Source organism: Perca flavescens, chromosome 4 (assembly GCF_004354835.1).
Source record: "Perca flavescens isolate YP-PL-M2 chromosome 4, PFLA_1.0, whole genome shotgun sequence".
In the NCBI taxonomy this organism is placed as follows: Eukaryota; Metazoa; Chordata; class Actinopteri; order Perciformes; family Percidae; genus Perca; species Perca flavescens.
The window spans coordinates 30,241,399-30,259,494 of record NC_041334.1 but is presented as its reverse complement, the minus strand read 5'-3'; the positions used below and the strand labels follow the sequence as shown (position 1 = coordinate 30,259,494).

General features: G+C 40.4%; 1 protein-coding gene across 1 annotated transcript in view; it reads right to left on the bottom strand.

Moving 5' to 3' along the window:
- chchd6b (coiled-coil-helix-coiled-coil-helix domain containing 6b) overlaps positions 1-18,096 on the bottom strand; it is a 72,743-nt gene that overhangs the window by 19,038 nt on the left and 35,609 nt on the right. Inside the window, exon 7 of the mRNA XM_028576974.1 lies at positions 6,820-6,955. Coding sequence (XP_028432775.1) covers positions 6,820-6,955 — 136 coding nt within the window. The remainder of the gene's footprint in view (positions 1-6,819; positions 6,956-18,096) is intronic.

Here is an 18,096-nt window from a genome sequence, read left to right as displayed (position 1 = left end):
GTGGCATTTTGCTATGGAAAGTTTCATTTTGTCACTCGCAGTACATGATGAGCTCATGTCAGGTGAATGTACAAACAAACCTCCTGTTCCACTTTTGGAACAAGCACACAGGCACCTCGTGCAAAGAACGGTAAAACCTCCATTATTAACAGTCTCACCCTTAACAAAAAAAATTCTCCAGGGTCTATAAAATATCATATTTCATAATGAAATATGATCCAGTGCGCTCTCTCATGACTAAATCTGCAGTGCATATTGCTCCCTGTTGACCCTTAACTACCTGCAGCCATACTGAAACTTTTCCTAGTAAAACTCTCGTCCAAATGCTCTGCTCTGCCAAGCTGCTGGCTCTGTCAGATCCATTTATAGACAGGCAGACTGGACAGCTGCTTGCGTGTCCACAGGGGTCTTGGGACTGCCCACTCATTTCTTTTCATTAACGCTGACTGATCGGGAGTCTTCGTTGGCAGCTCTACTCATCACCCCTCTTTATTTGAACCAATATCAGACATTTGGATATTATTACAAGGTGCTATATGAGTATTTACAATTTCACCCAGCATTACTAAATATTTCCATAAAAACTAATAAAATCGTAAGCTCTAAAAAGGTGACTGTTTCATGATCAGAAGTCTTGAAAAGCTATTTTTTAAGCATATTTTTATAATATAACTATTGGTCTATTTCGATGAATGTCTTTTAGATGTAGGCGTGACATATGCAGAATCAGCACTGACACATTTTCACATTTTGGGGGGTGGTGGCTTTAACTCATTAGCCATTTATATTTGGCACCTTTATGGAGAGGCTTTGGGGGAGCTGTAACGGACACGCCACGAGGAAGACGCTTTGAAAGACTAAAAGACTGAGAAAGCGATCTTCTCCCTTACACCATGGACGGTCACTGGGTATACAACTTTTAAACTGAACATCCACATCGAAGAGCAGGTTGGCCGATAGGAAAGACGGAAGCTGCACCCGAGGGGTGTCCAGAAGAGTGGCATCGGTTCAAGAGAGCTAGTTGTGGGAATTCAATAGCTGTGAACTGGCAGTGAGTCATGCACGCACGCACGCACACACGATTGCGGATCGGGCCGCATTTTTCTGTCCGAGTCTGGGCTGGGTTCGGTTACTGCTCTGTCGGACGCGGGCCAGGCTCGGACTGAAAAATGCGGCCCGATCCGCAATCTAGCTTGCGTGCGTCCGTGCGAGCCCGATACAGTTAAAATCTTGTTTTTTTTCTCATACTAATGAGACATACGTTTGTTTGTGTGGAAAGCCCGCTTTTATTAAGCAACTGTAGGAAGGCATTCGGAAATGTCAACAGATGAGCGCATGAGCGCACACGGGGCAACAAGCACACGTTAACACAGGCGTGCACCTAATAAGCTTCTTTAAATTTTAAATGTTCAATGCCTTATCGTGCTGATGTGACGAGCCCGACCCAAACCCGAACATTGTTTCTAAATATCTGTCCGAACCCGGCCCGGCCCGTCGGGGTTCTGTTCGGGTATCCATCCTCTAACGCACGCACGTGCAGTCCCTGATTGCAGTATACTGATGGATGTATAGGCAACTATCACTGAATTACTTTGATGCTGAAGAAAACTTTAAAAAGAAAAAGATGATCTCAGTCAAGTTCCAGTTATAATTAACACCTTTTTTTCTGATTTCTAAGTGGATTGATGGACGTTTATTTGCGATGGATGTTATCCCCAGAAAGTGTAAGTCACACTGAAAAAATATGTGCATCATGTCTGTGTTTAGATTTGACTCTGAGGATGATTGATGCAAATTGCTGTAATCTGCTAAGGGTTTTAAAGTACCTTAATTACTTAAATGAACTGATGTCCATGTTGATAAGTGAGCCAAAGTACCATAATTATCTTCCCATTGTTTTCAGAACACCGGCATGCATCTGTCCTTTTCACCTCACACAGTATTCTTCCCTCACATCTTTCCCTCTGCGGCCCCTAAAAGGGCCTTTTTTTTAAGGAATTTGTGTGTTCATCAAAGACAGCAGTGGGTCTGAGATAAAGTTATGTGACTGTGCAAGCAAATGAACATGGGAGGAATTGCAACTGACATGTTGGCCAAACCTACCTAAGACCGAACAGAGCTCCACGGCTAGCAGTGCAGCTCCAAACTAATGCACTGGCTAATGTGACCAAGTGTGCAGTGAAGGGCGGTGAAAGAGGCTTTAATGTAGGAAGAGGAACAAAAGGAGGATGGGAATGGCGGAAAAGCGATGGATCAACAGTGTCAGCAGCATGAAAGATCCAAGGATGAGCATATAATACTCAAGATGGGTGGATAAAGAGAGAAATAACGTTGTAAGGGATAAAATATAGGATGTAGATAGTTTAAAAGGACACTTAAATGTGAGGTCCTTTACATTTACACATTTATATTTTAAATTTAGGAACAGTATTATATGCCTTTTGAGCTTGGGATAGAGTACTCTTCAGAAGTCTTAAAGGTCAACCTTGAAATCCAACCATCTTCAAAAGAGTACTGCAGGTCACTCTTGAAGATTTCATCTCTGTTAGGTTATCCCAATAAAGAAAGATGTCAGCGATAATGTGTTTTGGATCAAGATCCTTTATTCCAAAGTAACACAGCAACCAATGCAGACTTTTAAAAAGAATGATATGACCTTCAGGGTGGGAAACCCATTATATACCATACCCCATGTATATACAGTAGAGAATCATTCAACTGTTTGGCCTGCAAGTCTACCATAGAGCACATTGTTTGGCCTCTAAACCACTGTCTGAAAAGGACTAGACTTCATTCAGGGGCGGTTCTAAATTCTTTTTTTTTTAAGGTGCACAATCTCTACCTCCAACATTGCCAAAAGACACAATATAGAATAAATATTAATAATAATAGCACAAATCCTTCATCACACAAATGTGAAAGCCCACTAAAGAGAATGTAATCATTACACTATAACACTAAGAACAGAACACACAAACTAAAACTAAAACCTGACCTTTCTGAAAAATGGGAAATACCAGTGTTGCAGCAGCACAATATCAGACACACAGCACACACAGAATATGAATGAAATAATAGGATACAATATACATGAAATAATAATAGGATAGAATATAAGAACAAATAATTAAAAATATATACATAAGTATATAAATACATATAAGTTGGGAATAAAACTATACAACTGTTTAACTAGTATTAATAAAGCTGTACCCATCCTTGCACTCCCCTGAATATGTATACCAACTCCTACTCCTAAAACTACTAACGCCATGTAATGAGTAAGAAAGAATCAGTGAGAGTTGACACATTAAATACTTCAACAAAGTGCCATTTTTTAATACACTGAAACTGTATACTCCTAATTAATCATAAAACAAGCTATCTATCTATCTATCTATCTATCTATCTATCTATCTCATTTCAAGAGGCCCTATGCTATAATTTGAAGAGGTCTATCATGAGTTTTTGTCTGTCAATGCAGATAGAAAAGCTACAATTCTCGTTAAGAAAGTTTGCATGATGTGCAACGTTTATATAGGCTACTAATGCAATCATACAGTAAAGCATGCCTACCGTATTTTCCGGACTATAAGTCACACTTTTTTTCGTACTTTGGCTGGTCCTGCGACTTATAGTCAGGTGCGACTTATATATCAAAATATATATAATTTAACATGTTTTTACATGTTAATTCATACTTAAAACATTACCATCTACAGCCGCGAGAGGGCGCTCTAGGCTTGTGACAACTAGAACGCTGCTCCTAAAGACAACTGAGAAAGAAAAGAGACAACAAACTGCAGGTAGTAAAATATGCAGCCGAAAACGGTAATCGAGCAGCAGAAAGAGAGTTTGAAATGAGGGAGAAACTTATGAGGGAGACCGGCAAAAAGGTGACTCTTACTGCAATGAAGAAAACAAAGAAAGCTAATCGGCTAATCGTGGGCTGAAAGCAAGACGGCCAGAGCTGGAGGAACGAGTCGGGAGGGGCTCGTTCACGGTGCAGTTACGTCTCCACGCCTTTTAATACATCCATGCTCCACGCCCTGGTAGCTGGTTGTTCTGTGTGCTATTGTATAGTTCAATAACTGTTAATGTGTTACGTTAACATACCGGACACCTACCGTATTCAGCGTATTGTTCTGTGTGCTATTGTGTAGTTGAATAACTCTTGTATTTATAATCTAAATAAATGCGACTTATAGTCCGGTGCGACTTATATGTTTTTTTTCTCTTCATGACGCATTTTTTGACTGATGCGACTTATACTCCGGAGCGACTTATAGTCCGAAAAATACGGTACTTTTTTATTGTTGTAGTGCTATCGTCAACAGTTCTCAGTTTTATCAAGGGGTTAAGTGTTTTAAGGGGAGCTGTGCTTACCGCAGGTTGTAGCCTCACTCCCTCATCTCTGTCCCTCTCCTCCTGAGTCTCCTCCCCACTGTGCAGACACCGACACCACTATCATCAGCCACGGGAGCTGATGAAGGTCCTGCTACTGCTGAAAACATGTCTTTTCGCTTTTTTCTTTTATTTGAGCGTCTTGGGTAACTTTTTTTCATTTTGGCGTTTAGAACATTGACATAAAAGAGAGTTTTAGACTCGTCTTGCTCCGTCTCTGTGTACTTCCCATTTCTCCTGTCACTTTGTGTTTATCTTTCGCGCCGCGGTGCACTGTTACGGACTAGTCCATTTCATTGTGAAAGTAGGGGGTGTTGACCTCTCTCAGCAAGCAGGGCGCCTGCAGCTGCTGGGGGCGCTGATCTGCCAATTCCCCAAACAGTGAAATGATAGAAAACAGAAAAACGCTTTGCGGCGCAGAGGATTATTATAATTTTTTTTACGTTCTCGTGCCGCCCCCCATGTGACATGAAAAAATACCATACCAAAAACCACCACTGACCTCATTTATCAACATCAGTCAAAACCAACTTCTTCTGCCAGTGTAGAAGTTAAGTACTTTTCATTTCTATTCAGAGGACAGTGAGTATGTTTACATGCACACCAATATTCCACTATTATTCCGAATATGACAATATTCCGAAATTTGATACACGTCATGTAAACAGCATATTCCGGTTGGATATTCCGAATAAGGCCTTATGCGTCTCAATTTGGGTTTTTACCGCAGTTTACGGCCTTTTGCCTGTTTACAACTTATGGTTAGCTCTGTGTGTTGCTATGGTTGCAGTACACAAACCAACCAGCCAACGGTTTGCAAGGCTGCAGACCCGATAAGAAGGAGAAACACATCTACTTTTAAACATTATCAAAGACTTGGATATCAACAGGTTTTTGGATATGCGCACACATCGCTACGACGACCTTTTCAAGAAGCTGGTTGAAGGAATGAAAGAGGGACGCTGTGTTCGCACGGTCCAACTAGTCCACCACCGCTGGTTAACTTTGAAATTTTTTTATTTTGCACGGCTACATGTAAACGGGAATATTAGTGGAATATTCACTTTCATTAGCCATGTAAACAGTTTAGTTGGAATATCGTCTTTTTCGGAATAAGGGCAAAAAATGGATTATGTGCATGTAAACGTAGTCATTGTAGGGTCACAGCTTGCTCTGGTTTTCAGTCCACAACACTTTAACTCACAGAGGGATGGGGTAGTGTTGATACGTTTGATACAGCTTGAAGCTTTCTTTTTTTACTTATTTGCCCTTTTACTCTCTCTCTTTCTGTCTCTTCTGTGTTTTCTCTGACTCGTATTCACACTCACAATGTCAAGGACATGCCTGATTGAATCTGTATTAAATAAGTGCCTCAAAAAAGAGTAAAACAACTTGCCTTTACTCTGCACTTTACTCTGACACTTAACAATCTGAATTTATTCAACACATGCTCACAAAAAAGAGAAAACAACTGACACACGTACATATACAGTACATATAGACAGTTTTCTTTTTCCCAAAGAGCACCATCCCACTGGCAAATGGATCTTTTGAACCAGTTTACAAAGACTGATTGCTTTTATTGTGAGCCTTTGCCTTGCTTTTATCGACCGTTTAAACTGCCAAATTCACCAATTGTTGTTTTGTGCCTTTTATCTACTTTGGAGCCGTATCAGTGCATTTTGTCACGATAATAATGTGCAAATTGCCCCATTCATTATTGTTTTTTGATGGAGAAATTGGTTAAAATAAGCACTTTGTAGATAAGCATAGGGTCTGAGCACTATTTGCGAAAGTATCAGCAGAAAACAGAATGCATTTCAAAGAGCTGAATGCCAAAACTGATTTTAATACACTAATAATGGTGTAATCTTCCTATCAGAAAGTTCCAAAACACGCACGCCTAGCAACTTCTAAATCGCATGTCTCATTGATTTAGCTTCCAATCCGAAGTTTCAAAGTAACCCTAAATGCAGATTACAATTCTCAGAAGTTAAATGATTTGGTATAAGGACTGAAATCGTTATTTGTCCCTTCACCTTTTTGATCCACTATCAGCTTGACTTTCAAGCTACTTACAGGTCTCACTAATTGCCTGCTATTTTTCTGTCTTCTTTAAAAAAAAAACTGGAAGCTAATTAATCAAATGTATCTTTAAAGGAAAAGGAGCTATTCCGGTACCCTGGCCAAGTGTGTTACTCAAAGGGAATGAGAAAGGAGTGCTGATGGTAAAAACAAAACAATGGGAGTGGGATATTGACTGAAAGTAGAGACGCGTGGAGTTACCAGTCACACACAAACATTCACACATCAGAACACACCAACACGCAAAAGAAATAAAAAAAAAACCGATTGTCTTCATTCTCTCACGCTCCCCCACACCCACGTACTGTTTGTAATCCTTGCCTACTGTACCTTTTTGGCTTGCTGGACACAGGTCATGTACTGTCTGGCCAGGCTGGAGCAGTGCAGGGTCTGCTGGGGATTTTCTCTGTAGCACTGGAGCACCTTTGCCTGCAGCTCACTGCACACAGACGCAGTCTGACGAGGTCTACACAGAAACAGAGGGCGGAGAGAAAGGTCAATAATCATGTTGTGCATTTTTGACAGTTGATTGGAATGTCTATTTGAACTTAGCCTCTCCTGTTTAGAAACCTAAAACAGGGGTTTGGCGTCCCTCTCTCCTCCCAAACCCGTTATTCATTTCTTACACTGCACTGTAACTTTATTCTTGTAATTGTATCTTATTCTATTTTAGCCTGCTTTATTTTCATGACCGTTTTTAATTGCTCTTTAATGTTTTATGTAAAGCACTTTAAATTGCCTTGTTCCTGAAAGTTGCTACAGAAATAAAGTTGCCTTGCCCTACAACCTCAGCCTGTCAGTCTGTCACCAGGGTCTCTCTGTGACTTGAACAAACTACAGAGGCAACGTAACTTTCCCTCCATCTGCACCATTTCTCCTGCGTGTGTGTGTGTGTGTGTGTGTGTGTGTCGGAGCTGAGCCCCGCTCTCTGTGAGAGAACAGAGAAGCTCACTCTTACGCGCTCTCAGGTACCAAAATTTGGCACCGACTGATTTAACGTGAACTGGTCCTCGGTAGTACCGACATAATTCTGCACTTCTGTACTGATATCGCGAGACAACTTTTAACCTTGACAAGAAATACAGTCACGTTTTAATATCACAAGATCTCGTCACCTAAAATAAAACACAGGAGCATGGCAGGACATCTTCAACAGAGTAAACCTGTTCTAAATTATGTTAGCTTTAAAGCTAGCTTATCCCATTAAATAACTGTAGTAGTAAATGCCTCTTCATTATATGAAGAGAACCTGCTTTCTTTAACAACCCGAGTAGCACTTTCATCATTCTCATCAATTATGATAATATTTTACTGACAAATTTCAAGCTAAGATCAGACGTGGCCTTACTAGAAGAGCGCAACAAGGCGGAGCAGAACCAGTGACATGATAGGAAAGGTTATAAACAGCCATGAAACTGAGATCGAGGTTGTTAAAAAAAACAGAATTTTCCTTTAATGTTTAGACAAAGCACTGTAAAGCTGTAAAATATGACAGCAGCACTAACGATTTCTGTTTTGTGTCATTAAATCTCATGAAGAGCAAAAAGAAAATAAACCCACTTTAGATTGTTTATGGTTTGTTTTAGTTTCAGTTGGAGAAGCTAAGATAGTTTCAAAGGCATCAATGTGCAGCCTGTGAAGAGAGATGAATTATGCATTGACAAAGCAGCTTAGGAGTCAAAGTCAAACTTTCTCTTTTCTTTTTATCATCCTCACACCTACAGTGTGTAGACAAAAGCACACAATCATATCAAAACACACACACACACACACACACACACACACACACACACACATGCTAATCCTACATGAGGGTAATCCTTGAGTGCTCTGTTGCTTGTAGTAATTGACCTGCTGTTGTGACAGAACTCGTAACTGGAAGGATTGGGATATGGATATGTACACGCATGTACACATGCACACAAAGACAACTTATTATTCACGGCACTGCATCCTGTACAACCTCTCATATGCCCACTCAGTACAATAGAACAATAGAACAAAACAGAATAGAATATAAAAACACTGAACAGAATAGAACAAAATAGGATATGATGACAAAACAATATTACCTTTAAGTCCATTAAGTAGTTGATATAGTAAATCACAACACATGGTCTTTTTTAAGATTCAGTAGCTGAGCATCTTTTTTTTGCTTTCTCATTCATGACAATTTTTATTACCTCTTGAGGTGAGATTATTTTGTTAACTGCTGTTACCAAGGTCATTGAACTTTGAATCTCAACGAGAATAGAATACAGATCCTTTACCTTTGTGTGCTCTCTCTGTGTGACACAAGACAAGACCTCTTGTAGACTATTATCTGAAGTTTTCCAATTTTCTAATGAACTTCACAATGTTATCCCACAGTCATGTTTCAGTCTGTATACACACTGTACAAAAAAATAAAAAAGACAGAGAGGGAAAAACAAGAATTAACGTTCAATTTGATAAGGAGACGCATGGCTTCCTTTAACATGATGGGACATGCCTATTTATTTTGGGAAGCTGACCACCTGACATTCCCCCCCCCACACACACACACACACACACACACACACACACACACAAGAACTGCCCTCATGCCATCCCTCAACGCAATTACAGAATCATGCATCCTTCACATATAAATGAGCTCACTAGTCCCTGCCTTCACTGAGCAATACACACAATAAATTGTGTGCGTGTTTGAACTGTGCTTTGTAAATGCACTGCATGTGTGTGCATGAGATAAACTGTACAGGGAAGGCTTCTCTGCACAGGTATGTGTATTGTGTAGTCTAAGTGTGTGTGTCTGCTTGTTCTTGCGTGTGCAGTGGAGGGTAGAGCAACAGGATTAAATAAATCACTGACTGAGAGAATATTCATGAAAAGAGAAGTGAATGCAACCTGAGAGAGAGAGAGAAAGAGAGAGAGAGAGAGACACACAGAAAGTGACAGTGACGTATTTAATGACAAATAACCCTTGCAGCTTGCATAGACAAACAGTAACCCATGGCAACCATCACAATCTGCATTTTACCTCTGCCACTCCACTCTGTGTACAGGATAACAATTGACTATTAGTGCACTTTGCGTAATGTTTGGCCACTGACAAGGTACTATCAGGGGGTATATAATTCACTAGCTGATTTCAATAAGAGCAGCTCTTGAAATCAAAGAATTTGTATTGTTGATTGTTGAAAATTAATGATGGCGTTGCTGTGTTGGTCAGTTTAAAATCCGTTGCCAAGAGTTTCAATCACATAATTTAAATTATACGACGTGATATGAGTGATGTTTGACAGCTTGTCGGCATTCTGATTTACTCCCTTAGAGTGGGAGATAACAGCAACAATTGCCCAAAGGTATTAATCTAAACTCAAGTAAAAAAAAAAAAAAAAAAAAAAAAAAACTTTTCTCAATTCAACAAGAGAAACTTTCTGATAGCAGGAGTGTTTTAATAATGGAATCTGAAGCAGAAAATTGCCTCTGCTAATCTGCACCAACTGTCTCCTTTGACTGAAATTAAAGGTGAGCTCTTATTAGAAAAACATTAGCCGCCCCAGCTAATTTGATAGCTAACTTTTTCAGGGAGAAGAAGCAAAACAAAACTCCAATTGCTTTCTGCCTGTGACGTTTTGCATAAATACGTGCAGAGTTGGGGGTGAAAGATTAGGCTCAAATTGTATTGTATTTCATTATTTTTTGTCTCACCTTGGCCGCGTGTGGTTTTCATGAAGAGAGCTCAAGTTCCGCACTGCTGCAATGCGTGACATTAGGGAATAAAGCAATAAGAAGAAAAAGGAAAAATCGTAAAAGCGTAGCATTTTATTATTCTGTGTCTAAATTGGTGTGTGTGTGCGTGTGTGTGTGTGTGTGTGTGAACGGTTATTAATGTATGATGACAAGGATTCCGGTTCCTTTAAAGCAGCAGCCATGGCATTGTACTTTTGGTTTTTAATATTACGCTGAGTGGAGGGGGAGAGAAGAGAGGATCAAAGATGTCATGGCTGGGATGAGATCAAAAGGAATGACAGAGCATGCATCCTGTATTATTAGAAGCTTTGTAAAGTTTTTTAGGATACTACCACAAGAAAAACATCCACTACATTATATAGTATTTTAACTGGCGGAAAGCATACTTTCAGAATTACAAAAAAATCTGAATTACAAATTTACTTTGTAAAGCCTGTAAAGGTATGTCTAAGTCAGAAGTCATGATAATTATGGTAGACATCATAATCACCTATCCTACCTTTGCTAAGTGATGCAGCTCACTTAAATCATAAGCTCATAACATGACAACACACCAAAAACTTTACTAAATTTAATCTTAAATCCACCAAAACACTTACAAAATGGGAATAGCGATCAAAAACAACTACAAGCCATGGACTGAAGACAGACAGAACTCCGCCCGTATCTTCATACGCTGACAGCTGAAGTGCTGAAGGGAGATAGGACAGTAGGAGAACAATTCGCACTCTGTTAGCCTGGCTGATTGATCCCCACCAAACTCACTTTGTGGGAATATAGGGAGAGCGAGATAGGAGGGGATAAGGAGAGTGTTTCATTAAAACAGGTGACATGCGGGAACAAGATAAGGCGCACATGTGCACGTGTGTTTGTGTGTGACATCTCATCGCTGATAACTTTTCAATCAGGAGACCTTGCGGTTGGACGACTCACTCGAGTTGTGGGTGATGTGGGGTGAGACGTGGTCTCTGAAGCGTTTCGCTGCTATCCCCTTCCATCGCTGGCCTTTTTATCATCAACTATTTCAATTCCAGTTTTATGTCAGTTAATTTGTAAGGTCCTTTCTCCTTCAACTTCGCTTTTCTTTTGAAAAAACACTGTAGCTTTCAAATCCATACAACACAAAGAGTAATAATCTATTACTTTGGCTGTCATGGAGGACACTATATTACATGCAACCTGCTGCACATTACACTGCTTGGCTAAATGAGTTTGCTAAAGAGCGGTATCCTACTGTATTTTAAATGTTGCTTGTCTTGTGCTGTCCCTTTGTGTTACTACATGTGAGGTCATTATCCTTTGTGTCAATATGTAAATCTATCATTACATGAAATTGCTAATTACGTATGTTTCTATTAGATGTCTTTACAGGTGGGGCGCCCTGGTAGCCTAATTGTTAAGACCGTATCACATTAACGCAAAGTCCGCAGTTTGATTCCCATGTTTCCTTACTCTAAACTGTGATTGTGGTTGATAGAGAACACAAACACTAGCAGCAGAATGATTAACAAGCAGCAAAGGTCAAAAAGAGTAACAGAACATACTTTTCCCTGCACTGCACTGTGTCTAGTGTCAAAATCACCGTTTTCTGATGTGGTGATTATGACACACCACAATGTCACGGGTTGATAATGACTCCAATCTGTTCAATTTGGGAATTATATTTACATACAGACCCAAGACTCATGGCTAATGAAATGTATGCCTCTTGTAATGTTATTATTTTTTTAACGCAAAGTAAGCATTTTATCAAGTTTGACCCCAACCTCTTCCCATTATTCGTGTGATACGTGTGATACGTGTGGCACGACAAACGCGAGTAAACGATGACAGAGGAGACGGTGCCCGCTCTGCTGAACGGCAAGTTTTGTAATATAAACTTCCAGACTTCATTCAGATCGCCACAGGCGACCCATCATACAAGCTACCTTCGAGGGGAACTATTGTTACGAGAATACATGAACTGTACAACACAAAAAAGCTACGAAAGTGAGGCAGTTGGCAGATAGTACTTTTATTGCACTTACTGGAGCACATGGTAAGCTGGCCCATATTGCAAAAAGGTACTTGGCTACACCTGCCCCAAAAGTGCCATGTGAGAGACTGTTCTCTTTGGCAGGCAACATTCTGCAGAAGAAGAAGTCAGCTCTATCATCTGGAAATCTCAACGAGCTAGTCTGCCCGAGCAACTGGTTGAAAGAAGAGTAGACTGTATGATTGGTTGGCAGGAGGCATGTTGCACAAATGCACATTGTTTGAAGTAATTATCTTTAACCAAGAATGTAGAGACGGTTCCCTCTGTCTCTTCACATACATTATGACATTTGATTTCTAAAATAGGCCTACTTACTGTTGCATTCATTTGAGTTGATGTTACTATGCAAAAAAATTACAGGTTACAGTAAACACTTGTTTAATAAATGTTAATGGTTGAGATAATAAAACTGAAGAATCTGTTTCTTTAAACCAGTTTGTCATGCATTTACGCTGTAGTCTGGCTTCCGCTCAATTGTCATTTTCCTTCAGTACTCCGTCTGGGTTTGCGGTATATTCTTGGGTTTTCTCCGGCCAAATCTTTACCGGGCCAGTCAGCGAACAGAGGGAGTGGCTGAGAACGATGACGTTGAGGTTGTGCGCTAGTTTGAGTTGTATCGAATATACAGAAGTTAAAGCCCGAGCAAGAACAATCTTTGCTGAGTTTTATTGGTGGCCATGATGTTGTGGCCCTCCTCCCCATGGGGTTTTCCAGCTTGCTCCATTAGTGGTGAAGGAGTTAGCTAAGACGAACGCTAGCGATGCTAAGCCGACATCATGACCAAACGTTAGCGATTGGTTATCGCAGATCCAGAGTGGCTCTGGGCAGATCCAATAGTTTTAAATTTCAACAGAGTACCCGCCTTCAAGGAAGTTAACACAATGGAGGGTGGCCAGACTCTGTACAAATGAAATGTACCCGAGTCTGGTAGGACCAGACTATTTACGCTGCACGTTTACAAGTAAATCCTAGTATTTCAAATTTGCAATTAATCATGATATATCATAGCCCATGAATTTGATTAAATTTTTTAATCGATTGACAATATATATATATATATACACACACACACACACACACACACACACACACACACACACAGTATATACACATACATACACACTAGAGGAAGGATACCCGAACCGAGGCCGGGCCGGATTCGGACAGATATTTAGAAATGATGTTTGGGTTTGGGTCAGGCTCGGCCACATCAGCGGGATAAGGCATTGAACATTTTAAATTTAAAAAAGCTTATTATGTAGGTGCGCGCTCGGACCGGGTTCGGTTACTGCTGTCTAATACACGCACACGCACACGCACACACACACTGTATAGAGGCTGTCAAAGAGATTTACACAGAGGCAGCCTTCTGTTTTAATGGTATATCTTTGTTGGACAACAGTGCAGAGACAGGTCTTGTCTCCTGGTCTCCAGTAATGACTAGCAGTCTACTACCTTCTGGGGCACAGAGATCCTCACAGTTAGCTACCTGTCTTGTTTCACTAATTGGACACGCTACCCACATACACACAATAATAGACACATATGGAATAAAGAAGATACAACAAACCCACATGGAAGAAGGCTTTTAACCACAAACTGTCAGCAGTTACTTCATGGTGAATACTCACACAGACATCCACCTGAGGTTCATTTGGGTTCTGTCTTTGCTAACACTTTGAAGGTAACACAGCTTTTTAAGAGGATTAATGGATTTTTAGATCTTAAAGTAAGCTAAGCTGCAATGTTGTGGGTCTCTTAGGTGAGTTATTTTTGAGGAATATGGGTAGTCTGATACCCCAAGGCAAGGCTAATGGATAAACTTCCCCAAAATGCCCCATGTAGTTGGGAAAGGCAAATAGCAAATGGCACTAGATAACATTTTACCACTAACTATTTTCCCACTTGAGGATAATGTTTTTGAAAGTGTGACCTGTCCAATGTAGGAAAAGAGAGGCAATAACCCTTGAGGCTTCCATCTTGTTGCTCTGTAATCAACAAAGTGCCCTCAGCTGTGAGAGGCAGCTTTTAGCTTCAACTTTTGCACTTAAAACTATTTGGATTCTGGAATCACAGCTAGGACGTATCAGCCAAAGTGGAACTACTGTAACCTTCAATAAACAACTGGAAATGACTAAAAGGGATTTGTAATGGTGGTGTCCCTTATACCTAATCGAGAGCACTGTACCTGATTTCCATCTCTCCAAATGGAGTTAATTCCTCCACCAGTTAGCCATGGTTGCTTTTATCACATTTTAAACCCTAGTGCTGGTAAACAGTCTATCAAGAGATCCACACCTTCATGGTTGATGAATGTCATGAATAAATTGTCATGACCAGGGATCAACCTGTGTAGACTGGCTTGGTTTGAATTGCCAAAAGAAGGGTTGAACACAAGGTCAGCTAACCCTGGTCCAACCCTGGGTGTGAAAGAAACACATCAGACTGCATCACAGTGGTCAATGTCACTCAGTCACAACTTCTTCCCATGCTTTTCCTCATGGTAAATCTGTTTACCATAACTACACGACTCTGCAGAGCTGTGTGCTCTACTGAACTCAAGCGAACTGTCATCCGCTCTCTCTCCCCTTAGGGTGAGCAACTGGAACAGTGACAGGACATCATCACTCGCAAAGTCATGGCAACCAAATAAACAGCAGGGCGAGTACTATTTGTCACTCAATCTTAGGCAAAGTGACAAACAGTGACGAAAGACGCGACATGAAATCTGCACTCATGCGGGTCCCGTGAAATATGACAGCTACAGTTTATTGGAAAATAGCATTGTGGACACTGAATTTGATGAATTTACTGTTAATCAGACCCCAGATGAGACAAGAAGCTAGCGTTAGCGAACGCTGCGGTTAATACGTTTTAAAACCGTTTTCCAGGTTAGTGGGGGTGCATACCACTCAAAACCAACATGAAAAACGTAGCTAGTAATGTTCACTCAGCGTTTTGTTTTGTTGTTAAACTGTGTAAAATGAGCAGCAACGTTAAATCACCCTATGGTACCGCCTCTGCTGAAAAAAAATCTAGAGGAAACACTGTAACCTCTCCATAGTTGCACTCCTTATTTTGGTGGTGTCATTTAGGCATATTGTGTGCCTGTGCTTGCCTTATGTGTTAGCATGCACATCTATCTATGTGCAAATGTGAAGGTCAGGTAAAAAAGTACAACCATCAACTATCCAGAGGAAGAAGAGAAAAGAATCTAAACCTGACTCTTACCTGATTTAAAGATCACTCTATCTCCTCTTCTTTCTCATACCCACAAAAAACATGAAGACAGCAGAAGAAAGAAGTTCCACATAAAAGAGGCTGAGGACAATAAATAAAGTCAGACAAAGTTACAACTAAGCAGAGAAATAACAAGTGCGAGTGAGACAGAAAAAATATTTTAGAATTAGGAAAAAGAGACAATAAGAGAGGGATCCATATGCAAAATTGGAGCCAGAGACATACTGTAGCTACATAACGTGTTGGACTGTGCTACTGCCCCCCAATGCTCCCCCTCCCTTCAGCAGTGGGTAAATAGAATAATTACTGGGTGGTCAGTGTAGTGTGAAATGACAGCGTGACCACGGCACAATGAAATGCTGCCCAAATGCTGACAGAACATGATGAGTACGTGGCTGCCTGAATACAAAGTGTGGCTGTATGTGTGGTAGAGATAGTAAAGGAAAAGGGGAGTGAGATTCTGTGTGCACGTAAATGTGTGTGTGTGCGCACATTTGAAACACATTGTGGCAGGACAAAATGCTCTTTTTTTGGAAAACTCATGCAAAATTGATCTCCTAACCTCTTCCATGCAGCTATGGACAATAGCAAATCCTTGCTAATGTTATCATTTGGACAAAATTTTGGACTTGAATTGTATGCTGTGAAATTTAATGCACCAGGTGCAAGAAGATGGCAGTGTCGTGGATGAGGTCGCTGCCCATCATACAGTGCAAAGCCAGCTAAAAGACCAAGCATCTACTTTTTCCTCTTCCAGGAAAACACTAGACTGCTTTTCTACTACACTACACTAAACTACTGACTTAATGCCATTCACACATTTAGTTCTTGTACAGCTATGTTTTATATTCTTCTTTTGTATGACAGTTTAAATAATAGAGAGAGGAATTCCTTGGACAGAAGGTTGCTTTTCAAGGTACAGCACCTTAACTCACAAAGCCTAATCATGCAATGTAACAAACTAATGCTGAAAAACTGTAAATTGACTCTTTCATTTCCCACCTTGTTAGAAAATGACAGATGTATTCAGATGTTAGTGATATTGTAGAGAGTTGGTTGAGAATTCAATTACGCCTCTGTGTTGCTACTGCATCACACACCCTTTAATGACTTGAGCCACAAATCGACTCTACCTTCATTATTCAATGAACTTACTAATAAACCCAATATAAAATGATTATTGTTCAGCAGGGAGATTTTTCATTTTTCAGTTCTGTTTGTTGTGTTTCCAGGTGAATCTTGGCTGCAGAGGGGAAATAGCTGGCTCCTACATTGTACATTTTAAAAGGTTTCTTTCATTTTAAGTGACGTTTAGGTTTTAATGGTGAACAGCAAGACATGAGAAAAGCCTCCGTCAACCAGTCAAGTTATTGTTTACATCCATGTCAGTCTAGACTCATTATAATACATGGAGTGAGGACTTTGAAGGAATTTATTAAAAAGGTATGAAGAGTATTTTTTGCCGAAATGGAAGATATCACTATATTGCCATGTATTCCAGTGAATCATTTCCAGTGAGAGACATGCTGTCTTCACTTAGAGACTATTTTTACAGACTGATAGAGAGCTTCGTCATGGGGCATCAACAAACACCTGAAGCCTAATATCAGCAAAACCAATGTGCTTGCGGTGGACTACCAAAGAAACAGAAGGTCCCCTGTCCTGGTTGTCATCCAAGGAGATAAAGTGAAAAGTATGGACTCATACAAGTACCTTGGGGTCCAAATCAATAAAAACCTGGACTGGACTAACACTGAAGCCCTCTTCAGGACGGGATAGAGCAGACAGTTCTTCCTGAGGAGACTCAGATCCTTCAATGTGTGCAACAGGCTCCTGCCGAGACAGTGCTTTGTTCTTTGTGGTGATGTGCTGGGTTGGTGGCATCAAGGCAGTCTCAACAAACTGTTAAGGAAGACCAGCTAGGTGGTCAGGTTGGAACTGGCCGGTGAGGAGGCAGTGGCAGAGGGGAGGATGAGTGAAAAATCCTCTGTACAACGAGCTATGGCAGATTGGCAGCTAATTGCAGGGAAGGGCTGCGTTTCATTAGTCGTTCAACATACCCTTGTTCACTTCCTCTCCGTTGAATCCCTGCCGCCATCATAAGTGTTGATCCATTTGTTTGAAAAACTGAAGTGAACTTGGTGAAACCCTTGGAGGGCTGAAAAGCGAGTGAACAACGATGGTCACTCCAGAGGTGTATATCCCTTGAAAGCAGGTGAAGTCTGAACTCTGCCATCCCAGTGAAGCACCTCTGCTTCTTGTGAAATCCTGCTGTTTCTGTTTTCCTACCAACAGAATGGGGCCATTTAAAAGGCCAAGTTGTTCATAATGTATTGGCATGATTACCAAACTGGTAATAGCTACAGGAAAAAAGATAATATTGAGGTGCATGATTATAAAAAATTAAAAATAAAGGCAAGGATGTTAATGTCAAAATGAATTAAATTCTCAGAAATAATGCAAAATCATGTTAAGATGGGTCAAAATATAATGCACCTAGTAGATAATTAATATACTTAAAGAGGCCACCTAACAGCTAATAGACAAAAGTGCCTCAACAATTATCACAGCAGTATCTAGTTGTTACAATATGC